Genomic DNA, 14,005 nt, shown 5'->3' with positions numbered 1-14,005 from the left:
CAGTACCAGTTATGCTCCTGTACTGTTAGCTTTCTTTGAAAACTTAATAGATTTTCAGTATATTTACTACTTAATATCATGATGAAAGTAATTTCACTTTGGTAAGTGTTGTGTGAGTGTAATCACCATTTGAATTTGAGAGAGAGGGGTAGAGCATAGCTATCCACAGTGCTCTGTCCTAGGGAGGAGGAGTATTTACTTGTGTTTGTGAAAATCTTAGATAAATCTGTAGATAGTGCTGAAGAACTGACGGTCTGAGTCACAAGACAGAAAATTTTTCTTGTTTGATTTTGTTTTTTAATTATTGTAAGAATTTAAGTAGTAAATAATAATGTAGTTTTGTATGAAGGAATGTGTTTCTTTTCTGTTCAGGACTACAATAAAGACATCTGTGTATATGCTAGATGATTTATAAAATATGTTGACTGAATTCATAGTACTGCAGTTTGAAATTTTTACAAGAATGGAATTTTTAAGCCCTTATTCAACTTTCTCTATCCTATGTCTTACAATTTGAAAGTCATTTAAAAAAGAATTACTACGAGGCAAGTCATAAAAAACAACTGGATATGAATTAGCAGATGTAGTTTCCTTATGTGTTGTAGTGTTGTTGACTTCGGAGTTGCTTCAACTTTTTAAAAATAGCTTGGAGCTACTGTTCGGCATTCTATCAAACTGAAGAAGAGTGTGGATGATTCTAAAGTTTTTCCACTTCTCAGTATAAAACTGCTTTGATCTTTTTATTAAGCTGGATGGAAATATGATCACATTTTATATAGGACTGTCTCAAAATAACCCAAAACAACCATTCAGTGAAAAAGATCACAAAATGGATAGGACTTGTTCAATACTGATTTGGGAAATTAGTGTTAGAGTTGCTCTCTAGGTTTGGCTTTGCCAGCTTGATATTTCAAGGTTGTGTTCTGTTCTGGAACCTAGATACATGACTTAATTTTATTTTTTTCTTTGTACAGGGTCTTTTCTTAATATTGGTTTATTAGAATTACCAAACTGATTCCAAGGTCAGGGTTTTTCCCCTACAATCTCTCTAGGTTGTATGTTGACAACTTACGTATTCTGATCGCTTCAACATCCGCAATGTCGGCCCCACAGTCCTTCATCTGTCTGCCTTAAAGTGCAATTTTGTCTCGATTAGTGTTAAATATAGCCTTTCTAAGTGCTTATAATTTTGGCTATAGTTGGATTAAGAATTAAATACACTAGCAAGATTTTTTGCGACCAACATCTGTACTCAGAGTTTACTCATGGGTGTAGCAGTCTCAGTTTTAGCTTCTTCCCCTGTCCCCAGACGAACAGTTGATTAGGTGGTTTATTAATTGGTATTAGCTTTTATCCAGCTGAAGGCTTGGTCCTATGTAGAACAGCAGTTTTTAAACCTGTGGTCCATAAGGGTGGAGTAAGTCATTACTTTTGTTTTTTAGTTGAAGGTATGCTGATAATGCTTTTCACTTTGTGAGGGTTTCATTTTCACTGCTTCTGTTTGGCAAGAACTTTTGTGGGGAGCTGAATATTTACTTCAAACTTTCCCTGAAAACCCTCCGCTATTCCTAAGACAGGTCTTCACGGCGCAACGGAGAGCTGCGCAGGCGTTCGCTCCACAGGCTCCAGGAGCGGCATCAGTAAGGGGTTTTGCTTGAGCTATGTCTGTTGAGGGTCAGTGTCCGTAAGCTGGAGGACAGTGCAATGCTGTTTGAAGTCTTCGCGCTGCCTTCCTTTGCAGGACAGAGTTTTGAGACTGACATTTATCCAGAGATCATCCTCAGCATGCGTGCAGTCCATAGCAAGGGGTATGCTCCCATTACGTTCATACAAGGACAGGCTACTTCCAGTTCCCTTCTCACGTTGTGGTGGGCGCTGCAGAGACAGTAACCAGGGAGCAGCTGACATGCCAGAAGGACACTGCTGTAATATTTTTGTATCCGTCCCTGATAGAAACGATAAAAAATAGATGGAACTGGATGTGACTGTACAGCAAAAGAGGTAGGGTTTGGGGGAGGGCGTTTGGGGTGAAAACGGAGAAGTTAGAGAAGTAAAAAGAAAGCAAGCATGTTGAGCAGAGTAAAGATAAAGGTATGGAGATTTATAGAATAAATTGGAAAACCAAATTAGAAAAAGAACAGAGAAATCTCAGAAAAGAAAAAGGGTAAAGGAGAGAATGTATTTTCAATTCTCTATTTCTATTATCCTTCCAATAGATGTCCAAGTTAGGGAAGAAGGACTGGCTTTCAACTGGTGTATTATGTTGCTGATGGCTGATTTTGGATCCTTTTGGTGTTTTGGGGAACAAAAGGAGAAACCTTTCTAGATGTTCAGACCTGTTACTGTCATTACAGAAGAGAATTGATACAAATATAAAAATTTATTATTATGAATAGAACTTTATACTATTTGTGCTACTTTAAACTAGGTTTACTGCGCTGAAAAAAAGCTGTTTAGTGTTTGGTATATGATGTTGTGGGAATTAACAGCCTAAGAAAGTCCCTTTGATGTCTGATTTAGTTCATTATAATAGGTGTGTTCAACTTGTGATTTTTTTTTCCCACATTGTTTTTATGAACATCTACTAGTGCCAGTCAGAATGCAGTGTTTCAGTTTATCTTTGCAGAAACATCTGTGCTGCTGTAATTAATATTATTTTAATACTTCCATTTAAAATCTTTATAGCTTAATGCAAGTAATGCTACACATAACATAATGAGAAAGAAGTGAAGCATTCAGCATGAGAGATAATGATTTTAACCAAATTAGTATTTTATACTGCTAGAAAAAGAAGAAATGAAAATATTTAGTTAACATTTGGTCATTTTTAGTGCATGCATGTGTAACTTTTTGCTGCAGTGCATATGTCAGGGTGTTTTTGTGGGTAGACTTTGCCTTAATAATGAGAGAGCGGCTTCATGTGCTGTGCTCGTTTTAGCCTTTTCTGCTCTCTGGTACGTCAAAATTGTCTGGAGGTTTTTCTGGCCTCTGTTGGGGGTCTGGAACAATGAAAAGCCAGATTCAAATTCTTAGTGGTTAGAAAAGCACATTTTTATTACTTTTAGATATGAATTGTGTCCCATCTTTGTTATTGCTAAGTCAACTGTTGCTTAAACTTTTGATGTAAACAGCAAGATATTTTTGCAAATAGTTTTCTATGCATGGGTCCTGTGTGGGGTTTGGCAAGGAAGTCCCGGATCAAAATAAGAGCTGAGAGATTTTCTCCTGTTTAGTATGCACATATCACTTGCATTGAATCGGCGGTGTCCCTGTAGTTTGGAGGAAGCGGAACTTATGTCTACAGCATCCTTGTCAGAAATACATTTGATTTTTCTTTCAAAAAATGAACTGTCAGTGAAGGTGGCTTTGACTTCATTTTCATGAATGTACAGTCAGGCCAATTCTGTTAAGAACAAATAAAGCAAAAATCAGTAGAAGAATTTTGCTCTTTGAAGCAGAAGTTCAACCGTCACCACAATTCCACTTTAGAAACAGTTCTGATTTAAATAGTGAATTGGTGAAACTGTTGATAAGTATGAATACTTACGTGGACATCCGTGAGATTTGATATAGTTACTGAAAATAAAATAGTCTTTAAAAGTACTTGAAAAATACTCAAAGGCAAAATATTTTGGTAGTCCAAGATGTGGTTGATGTGCTAGTTACTACAGAGATTTATTGTGTTACTAACTTGTTCAGAGAATGATTTTGATGCTAACCTGGCTTTGGAATGTTAAGGAACTACTCTGTGAAGAGCAACACAGGAATTTTCATAATACATTATACGATTGGAGACTTCTCGTTATTAGTGGCCGTGTAATGACGTTATTCCTTACTTGGTGAATGGGAGAATAAGGTTTCATATTTTATGAGGATATGAATATTGGAAAAATATGTTTAAGGTATAATGGGAAAATAGAAAAGGCGTAACAATTAATTTCCTACTCTAAGTGTTAATATTATTTTTAAATTATGTGGAGCTGGAATTCATTAAGGATTACACAAGGAAGAAAAAGTTAATCCACAGGTTATAATTCATTGCAAGCACCCATGTTTTTATATTTGTTGTGTGTTGTAATGATATGAAAATATTTTAAAATACTGTGTTTAAAAATGGCATCACGTGCTTTCATTAACAGCTGCATGTACCTGTTCTTGCATCTGCTTTTATCCACTAAGAAAAGGATGCTTTCAAATACTGCTGGGGAGATCAAACTGACAACATGTATTCTCAGCTGACAAAATAAACCAGACCAGTGGCCATTCTCTTTAGTTAAGCTTACTCAGCCGAGGGAGGAAAATTCAGATTTTTTCATATCACAGTAGAATTGCCTCTGGGACACAATGTTGCATGTCGTGCGGTGTTGGCCGTAGAAAAAATACCAACAGCATCACATTTGTTGCTGGCTTTGTTTTCTCCTATCAAGTGGTAATGAAAATGTGGACGGTATAAAGGTGAAATCAGTAATTAGAGATGTACTTTGAACTGATTCTTTACCCAGTCTTGTTTCTGGCCTACGTACCGCGTTTGACCTGGGAAACTAGTGTTAGCTTATCAGTGCTAATTAGATCTGTTCATCTTAATAAGATTCAAATCTATAAATGATGTCATTGATAATGTGTTTAAAATTATGTTCTTACCTTATTGTCGGCACATATGAGAAAGTCATGTTTGTATTTGCTGAGATCTGTCCCTAGGCAGAAATAAGGGTAAGAGCAGGGGAGATGAGCTGTGGTCTTTAAAACTGGACAAAAAATGACATGCAACTTTTCTTTATTATATTATAAAATGAAATGTCAATCTTTGCTATTCCTTAAAACTATTAAAAAAAAAAAAAAAAAGCAACCCACCCTTTAACAAGCTTTTTAGTGATCGCCTGTTTTTGTTTGGTAGAACTATTAAACCAAAATTTGCTTCCCAGTTCAAATGATCTGGCCGGTGCTCACTGTCGGGGCGCTGAGAGTTTGGCGGGCTGTCTTTTTGCTTACGCCGTGTCGCGACGCTGGGTACTGCTGTCAGAGACACGGGGCGTGACGCCTCGTGCTTCGCCGCGCCGTCAGCGTCGTGTAAAATCGGCGTGGCGAGGCCGAGAGCGAGGGCTGGCGCGAGCCGCGCGGCGAGCGCTCTGCTGCGCGCCAGGGCCACGGCCGCCCCGCCGGGGATGGACTCTCTTGTTCATAGGAACATTCTAAATCTTATTCCAGGTTTTGACTCAGATGAAGAATTTGGGCCGTTCTGTCATCACACGCCGTTTCTAGGTGATGGTCTGGGACTGATGACTTTTGCCTTTTGTAAACTTTCTTTAATATTTCCTATGTTTGCACGTTTGCATGATAATGCAAGCTTCGGGCCCGCGGGGTGGCAGAGCGAGGGGAGAAAAGGGCAAGGCAGGCATGTTGTCGCCAGAATTTATATACGCCTACAGACATGGATTTTGTTTGATGGAAAGAAGTTAAATCAGTCTCCACAGAATATGGTTTATTTTCTTTTAAAGACGACAAATTAAATCCTAATGAATGCATCACTCCTGTTCTGTGCAATGATGATCTGCATGACATACTTCTATTACGTGGTGACTGATGTATTTTGGCAACCACACTGTATATCCATAGGTAATTACATCTGTACTCATTAGGTTGTGTTCTCTTGGAATCCAATGTAGATAATAGCGTGCCTTAGTAATATATATAACAAAACCTCAATTGATAAAAATAGCATGAATTTATTGTTTTTCAAGTATGCAGACTGCCATTAGGTTCTGCGAATGCTTGAGACAGTAAATCAGTACAAAATGAACAATGCGGATTTCTGAGCAATTTGGTGGCTTTAAGTCCATGCAAAATGCAAACCTTTTTGCTGAATTATTATTGTCATTGGTTGTGGCCCTGAATTCTCAAACAGTTTTCTGCAGATTTCATCAAGGCCAATTTACTGTTCATATCAGCATTAACTGGTCCGAACCAATCTGTCTTACTCTGCTGATAGAGACAAAAAATTGCTTTGGGGTTGCCTTTGGATGCAGATGTGGGGAAGCCAGCTAGCTGGAATATACTTTACATCTGCTGATTATCTTCAAAGCTGTGATGTAGAAACCTACATCCATTTCTCTGACTGAACCAGGATAATGGCTGTAATTCAGCCTTTTATTTTGTGTATCTGTCCAGCTTTAAATATAACCTCATGTTACTTTTTTACAGATCAGAGAGTAGCATCTTTTTGTACATTGAATGATATGCAGCAAGCTCAGGGCTTGGAAGGAGCACAAGAGTTACCTTTGGATGAGAGTCCCACAGATGGGAAAGATTTCCTTGAGGCTACTGGGTATGTCGAAATTAGAGCGCATTTCTTACACAAATATTTTAAGAAAAGATTGTCTCTGAATGTTGAATGTCGGATTGCCTGTATGGATGTTTCACTGCTATTTGATGGCAGACCTGTTACCTTGACTGACCTTTTCTTTAATTTTGAAAAATGCTGTTTCTTGGAACCAATCTCTGAGCAGTTCTGTCTACAAAATTTGTCGTACTGTCAGATAAAGCTCTCGTACCAGAAAAGGCCTCTAATGCAGAGTATAGTTAGATTCAGAGTTTCAGCTAATCAAATTCTTTGCTGTATACCTCCTGTAGAATAATAATTTGTTATGCTTATTTCTATTTTCATTTGGATGGAACCGGTAACAGGAGCTCAACTCTGTAGTATGCAGTACCTTTATCTGCAGCAAATGTCTCAGACCTTGAAACAGGCGTTCCTACCTATCTTTTGCAACTATTTGCTACTCGCAAATCCATAATTTTTCATTTGTACAGAGGTAAATTAATCAAGAGAACCTGTACCTGAGGACTGCAGGAAACTTTTATGCCAAACTGCCCAGTTCTTCAAATTATTCCCAGTGCTCTGGGAGACATTACTCTTCTTTTCTTTTCTTTTCTTTTCTTTTCTTTTCTTTTCTTTTCTTTTCTTTTCTTTTCTTTTCTTTTCTTTTCTTTTCTTTTCTTTTCTTTTCTTTTCTTTTCTTTTCTTTTCTTTTCTTTTCTTTTCTTTTCTTTTCTTTTCTTTTCTTTTCTTTTCTTTTCTTTTCTTTTCTTTTCTTTTCTTTTCTTTTCTTTTCTTTTCTTTTCTTTTCTTTTCTTTTCTTTTCTTTTCTTTTCTTTTCTTTTCTTTTCTTTTCTTTTCTTTTCTTTTCTTTTCTTTTCTTTTCTTTCCCCGCTGCCCCTTGTCTTCACTGCTGTCAGGAGTTTACTTGTTAAAAACCACACATTCAGCAGTATAATTTGTCCACTAGCACACTTTAAAGGAAAAACACATCTTTGATTAGTTTTACTCTTCAGCTGCAGGAGTGGAAGAACAGCAAATGGAAGGAAAAGTCTTCTTGCTTGTTAGACTATCACATTTTTATTTCAACCCATTTGACACAAATTAACTTACTTACATGGTAAAGTGCATTTATGGTAATGACTTCTAAGTCCCCACCTTTCCCCAGCCTAGTGATCAGTAAGGATTGCAAAAGGCTGCTAAGGATGTTCCACTTTTAGCATCGGCCAATCTGTCAGATTTGTGCACTTGTGTGGAGTAGCTAATTCAGCTTTGTGTATAAAGCTTCTCTCTTCAGCTTGTCTCCTCTAGATAAAATGATTCACATTATGGCTAATTTCATCTTCAACATCTATGAAACTGTCTCCCACAGTGCTCATTGTGGTACAGAAAACAGCAGCTGTTCTCAGTATTTTCCTGCAGCCATGCATTTGATTAACCTGGGGCAATATTTCATATGTTTTGACCTTTAAACAAAATATTTGTCTCCATAAAGCCATAGGTTTATCCTTTACTGGAAATGACACAACTGCAGACCAGACAGAAGAGCTCTTAGCAGCTCTTTTGGTTTGCAGTGATTGCTGCTGCAGCTTGCTGCGGATTAGGACAGCCCTTATCAGAAAGCAGCTTGTTAACAAATGTTCTTGGCACACCGTTTAGCAGCAAGTTTGACTTGCACTGTCAGGGTGTGTGCAAACAATTCCTAAAGCATTCTTGCTTAAAATCGTTCTAATTTCTCCCCGATTTGCATGAGAGGCAGCGTCATATTTCAGATATTGCAGCAACGGGGTTATGTTCTAGTAATAGTCTTTGGCTGATGCTGGTTTTGTCTGTGTTTTCCTAACTATGCTAAACTGATTTGGTTCCTTTGCGATTGCTAAAAGTGTTATGTTGCGAAAGCTGGAGGAGAAAATGGTTTTAACCCCGAGTGAAGGTAGTGGTTTACTTTACAGGGAACACGCTCCGAGTACTCTGACTGGAAAAGTAAACCAGCTAGAGGTCATCCTCCGGCAGCTACAGACCGACCTGAGAAAGGTAAGAGATCAGGAGCAATGTTTGTACTCTCCAGCTTGAATAGTTCAGTTTTTATGCAAAGTTCATCAAGGCCTTGAAAACAGTGCATCAGTTAAACTAGATAGTGTAATTAATGAATGGTAGAGCCCAGTGGTTGATGAGAACGCTGAGGTGCAGAAGGTCCTGTGGTTGTGTGAACAAGCTGCCCCAAGGCTGACTAGTGTATGGGTCTTCACTCCAGAAAAACTGTCCTACGTACAGTCATACCCCGGAAAGAGAGAGACGCTTATCTCCATTTATGGCACCTTGGATTTAACCAAGGATAGGGATATGGACACTACAGCACTATTGCTAAGCAGTTAACACTCCAGATTTGTCATCCTTGTTGCCTGGTAGTGTCTTGATGACGTAACCATGACTGGCTTTGTGTCTCATTTGCTGTCTGATTTCTGATCTAACGACAATGCCAGGACTGGTAGAAATGAGACTGCTTTTGGTAAGAAAATGGTCATGTAAGGGAAAATTTGGAAATTAGTTATTTTTCTTCCTTAACATATGCTTGAGATCAATTCCTTATCGCTTGGGCTCTCACATATGATTTGTAGTAGCTAAAAGCTTCTTATCCTTTTAGTGCTCAAATTTTTTTTATTAAATGGCAGAAACTCCTCTAATTTTTGTATTAAAGTAGCATCTAGTTTTCTTATTATCATAGAATCATATAATCATTGAGCTTGGAAAAGACCTCTAAGATTGTGAAGTCCAACCGTCACCCCAACACCACCATTCCTGCTATGCCATATCCTGAAGTGCCACATCCACACAGTTTTTGAACCCCTCCAGGGATGGGGACTCCACCACTGCCCCAGGCAGCCTGGTCCAATGCCCGACCACCCTTGCAGTAAAGACATTTTTCCTAATACCCAGTCTGAACCTCCCCTGACGCAACTTGCGATATTTTCTCAGAATGAATGAGGTAGTCAGAGCATAGTTGGGGAATTAACTTACGGTTAGTAGCTGTCAGAGTGGATTAGGGAGCTCAGCAAAATATAGCTGTAAGAGTTGCACAGAAATATTAACAGCAACACGAAATGCTGCCATCACGACTACTCACTTTATTCAACCTGTGTCTTTGCTAACCAGGAGAAACAGGACAAGGCAGTTCTCCAAGCAGAGGTACAGCATCTGAGACAAGATAACATGAGGCTTCAGGAGGAGTCTCAAACAGCGGCTGCTCAACTGAGGAAGTTTACGGAATGGTTTTTCAATACGATAGACAAAAAATCCTAATGGCTGGCCCCTGGAAAATGCTTATTTGAACAATGTAACAGCTGTATTTTTTGAATTAGCGGGGTAATAATTTCACTGTGTTCACAATCCATTTTAGGTGTTTCTGCTACATTCTCTATCCAGCTTTATTCATCTGAAAAGGAGAGAGGACTGTGGCAGTCGGTCTGTAAATTCATATGAAGAAAGCAGAGAATAGCAGATATTTGTTTGTGTGCAGATGAATGTAAAAAATCCTTAGTGTCATTTTAGACATTTTTAGAAGATGCTCTGGCTGGGGCTTGCCTGAAGAGGAATATTTGGGGTTTTAGTTCCTGCATTTCAGGTGCGCTGGTGAAGATGTTAAAGCAATTTACATTAGCTTGAGCTTCGGTATTGTAAGATAAAAAGAATAACCAGACATATACTTTAATGTTTAAAAGGTGCTCTATTTTTTTGTATGTACAGTAGTTTTATTTCCACAGTCCACATTGTCATAGCAATAAGAATGGAGGTATAGTGAATAGTCACAAAGCTGTGTTTATAAAATGTTAGCACTGATGTGTTTAACACTAGTTTGGATGCAGATACGTTAGAGATTATTTATTTGCAGGAACAAATGGTGCCTGAATATAAACAGTGTTCTGATTTTCTAATAATACACATGCCTTGTAAATGGCTCACTGGGGTTAGCCCATTCCCAACTTCAGTTACTTTTGTATAGTTGGTGTTCAGCTAAACAGTTCCACTGCTTAACTATTGGAATCATGTACGGCGTGAGCCAGCCAATCAATTGTACAATGCCAAATTTGTTTATCTTTGTACAGAAGCTTTGATCAAGTGTCTTGTATTTAACGCCTTTATTTAAGCTTATTTAACCTTAAATTGTTGTTTTTATAAAGTTTGTTTTATCTGCACTATGGTGAGGTCAGTTGGTTGCAAGTTGTAATATTCTGAGCTTGCTGAGACTGTACTGAGGAGTTCTAGAAAATTCTAACAATTGGATGCTGCTAGTACACAATTGATTTGTTTGTATGCTTTAACATTTTTAACTGTTTAATTTGAAATGAACATACATCCTGCTTTTTTAATAAACGTTAAAAATCTAAACCTGAATTATTTTATCTTGTGTCATCTCTACTCGCTGTCACCAGTAACAGCTCAGGTTTCTGCTCAGCCCGCTCCCTAGGTTTGCAACCCAGAGACAGTCCCACCCCCCCAAGCTCTCGTGACCCCTTGGTACCAGCAAGGGACTGTCAACATTGTCAGATTTAGTTTCTTTGGCGCGTCCTGGCCTGTAAGTGAGGAGGTGGCTTCATGGGTCAAGGAACGAAAGCTGTTTTGGCTGTCCACAGGCATTGATTTGTGACCCAGGAGAAGATAAATTCGTTACCCGAAAAGATGTCCTAAAGAAGGTTTTCAGAAGGGGTCTTGTTTTCTCACGTTGCTTTACGTCAGTTGTGGCAGCAAGTAGCTTGCCAGCTGCTGGTGCCTGCTGTTGAGGATTTGATTGCAGTGGTAGCATAGGTGAGATGTTTCGTGTATGGTGCTGAGCTTAAAGTCTGCACCCAAAAAGTACAGTTTTGTAAAACGAAATGAAGCTAATGAGCACCTTTAAGCTATGGTTCTGAGAGAGAGAAAAACAATAGTTCAAGCTCCTGGTTGTATCCCAGTTTCCTTTCAGCGGCTGAGTGCTGCAGAGACAAACCTACAGAAAATTGTTGAATAGTTAAAAAATACATTGAACAGATGCAAGTAAAATTCTGTGTCCATTGTTACTGCACATATTGGCTAAGAAATGTTTTGGAAATTGAACAAATGTCTGTCCCTGCTATAATAATTGTTCTGAATGAATGCTCTCGGGAAAGGGTTACACATGGGCAGAGAGTCAAGGCTTTGGGATCCTTACATTCAATGAAAAAGACTATTTTGTCCTTGTATTTTTCATCAAAAACTCTGGCTCTTACATACCGAATGATATCCATTAAGCTGTATCAACAGAGTAATTAAACATGGCAGTCATGTGTTATGCTGGATTCTGATTTAAGCACCTTACAGGAGTCGTTAGCGAACCCATCTGGCTGGAGACCTTGCCAAGTAACAGAGCTGAACAAGGCGCGCCATTTGTCGCTGCGAGTCTTGGTTTGTCCCCTCTGGGAAGCCCTGCTGACGGAGGCGAGCTGGAGAATCAGCTGGTGCTGAAGGGACGCGGCTGGGTTTGCGTAAGAGCTCACAGTCCAATATTCATTTTAGCTCTTGATCTCTCAGTTACTAATAATGAGCATTATTGTAACTACCTGAGCAAGAAGGATTTTCAGTAGTTCTTTCTTCTTTTGCCATCCAATTCAAAACATTTTATTTCCAGAAATGACAGAAAACTTTGTCTACAAGTCTCTTATTCCCTTTGCTGACAACAGCGGTTCTGTCAGAGGCACGTGATGATTCCTGAAGTAACTTTTACCATGGGAAAAAAGCTTTTAGTCTGGCAGCTACTGTGTTAATGACGTGTATGCAGTATTTATCAGAGACCGTAACACAGTTTTGGCATAGGTAAAGGACATTTAATTGGACATCTTAACTGGTTCTTAAGAATAAGCCCCATGGAGACATTTTGCTAACAAGAATGCGTGTTCTAGACAGGTGGAGGCAATGGCGAAGTCTGGATGAGCAACTAGTGTGGAGCACTAGGAGAATTTGGAGGGTTGCTAACCCAGGTTTTGGGGGTGGAGAGCTTTCAGGCACTTTCCTGTCCAGTCCCATGGCTGGACACCTTTTAGTGGCTGAAGTCGGGTGTTAGGTGGGCTCTGGCTCAGCTTTGGAAGCTCTGTGCGCTAAGACTGAACCATACGAGGCAAAGCAGAGTAAGTGGGGATGTCTGGACAATTCACTTCAAAGATGTGTTTGTGAGTGGAGTTATAACAGTGATATGGAAGTGGTTTAAATGTCAACAAAGTCTTCCCAGCACAGCAGGTTGTGCTGTGAAGTAGAGATGCAGAAATCAAACGTGAGCCAACACGGCTGTTTACTTCTGTAAAAGGGACAACTAAAAATCATGGCAAAATTACAAAATGCCCTGTTTCTGCCTTAAAAGTGGCACCCTGATTTATATGTAGGTCTTTATTGAAGGGATCCTTACTGAGACATTTCTCACAATGTGGACTGTCTTTCATCATGTATTTTTTTTTTCTGAGACCACTATCACATAAGGGATATTTTTTGGTATTTTTTATATTCCTGAGAGCGTAATCATGCTGTGGTTTAGGCATATGATAGCTTTATACAGAAGCTAGCTACATTCTCTCTGTATTATTTAATACAAGTTCTCAAACAGGTAAGTTTTTTTGTGCCTAAAATCCAATTATGTAGGAAAAATGTTTAAAATACTTGTAATACAAACTAGTTTATTGTAGAGCAGTTGCTTAGGAAAGCAATTTTCAATCTGGAAAACAGAAGAGAATTGCTAAGTGCATTGTGTTGTTGTTGCAGCGTTTCTTGAGCTCCCTGTGCTGACTGGTTCTAACATAGAAGTCAGTGAATTTCAGGAACTGGTGTTGTACAATTTGAAGCCATCAGACTCATTAATTACTGCCAAACCAAATTATTTCTCACCCCAGCTTCTCTCTTCCACAGCAAAGACTAGAAGAAAAAGAATGTCTTTAAATTCCAAAGCAAACAAATGCTTGCTTCTGCATGTTTGGGAGCGGATTGTGCAAACTGAGAGGAACAGATAGACTTCAGCAATCCTGGAAATAAATTTGCCAGGAATATAAATCTTTCTCTCAGCAATTTTCCCCATGCACACAGGCTGCATTTTTAATTCGGTTCCTTGCACGTCCTTTGTTTCACTCTCTCGCCATGTTTGCTTGCTTTTCTCTCAAGAAGAACCTAATGGCACATGAGCCAGAAGGAAAATTTCTTCAGTAGGTCCCTGGTCTGGACAGCCAGGGACAAGTCAGTTTGGGCTGAGACAAAGCCGTGGAGAGGCAGGGCCTGAGCATGTTGCAGTCTTTGCTCCTCCCTTGTTCTCCCCAGTGGCTGCAGAGCAGCAAGCGAGGCAGGTCCAGGTCCATCCAGCCTTGCAAATGTCCATTTTCTGGTTTGCAGGCTGAAGTCACGCGCTGTCTTACCAAAGTCCCAGCTTTCTGAATCAGTTCTTGAGTCACGGGTGAAGCAACCAGGCAAGAATGTGTATTTCCAAAATAACTGTACCTAGCAGATTTCAAAAACCTTCACCAGTGAAGCAGCTGGAAAAAAAAAGAGGGAGTGAGGGATAGAGAGGACACTTTCTTAGGTTTTATTTTGAGTCTCCTTTCAGACAGACATCCAACATTGCTGGCTGTCGCACCAATTTACGGGGACACAGCAGGACCAGAGAATGGAACGGACAGGCCAAATTGCCCGTAGCTTTCCCTCTAG

At 39.3% G+C, this 14,005-nt stretch overlaps 1 protein-coding gene across 7 annotated transcripts in view; it reads left to right on the top strand.

Moving 5' to 3' along the window:
* The window catches only part of SIPA1L2 (signal induced proliferation associated 1 like 2), a 147,589-nt gene extending 136,891 nt beyond the window's left edge, over window positions 1-10,698 (top strand). For 4 of the 7 annotated variants that reach the window (XM_075412187.1, XM_075412211.1, XM_075412184.1 and 1 more), the window contains 4 exons: window positions 5,206-5,259; window positions 6,199-6,322; window positions 8,266-8,347; window positions 9,467-10,698. In XM_075412187.1, coding sequence (XP_075268302.1) covers window positions 5,206-5,259; window positions 6,199-6,322; window positions 8,266-8,347; window positions 9,467-9,613 — 407 coding nt within the window. In that variant the 3' untranslated portion in view covers window positions 9,614-10,698. The remainder of the gene's footprint in view (window positions 1-5,205; window positions 5,260-6,198; window positions 6,323-8,265; window positions 8,348-9,466) is intronic. The other 3 variants (XM_075412202.1, XM_075412220.1, XM_075412195.1) reach the window with 1 other exon arrangement.
* Window positions 10,699-14,005: the final 3,307 nt, after the last annotated feature.

The sequence above is a fragment of the Opisthocomus hoazin genome, chromosome 2, assembly GCF_030867145.1.
Source record: "Opisthocomus hoazin isolate bOpiHoa1 chromosome 2, bOpiHoa1.hap1, whole genome shotgun sequence".
NCBI classification, from domain to species: Eukaryota; Metazoa; Chordata; class Aves; order Opisthocomiformes; family Opisthocomidae; genus Opisthocomus; species Opisthocomus hoazin.
The sequence above is the reverse complement of the archived record's forward strand: the minus strand, read 5'-3'. Positions and strand labels throughout refer to the sequence as shown.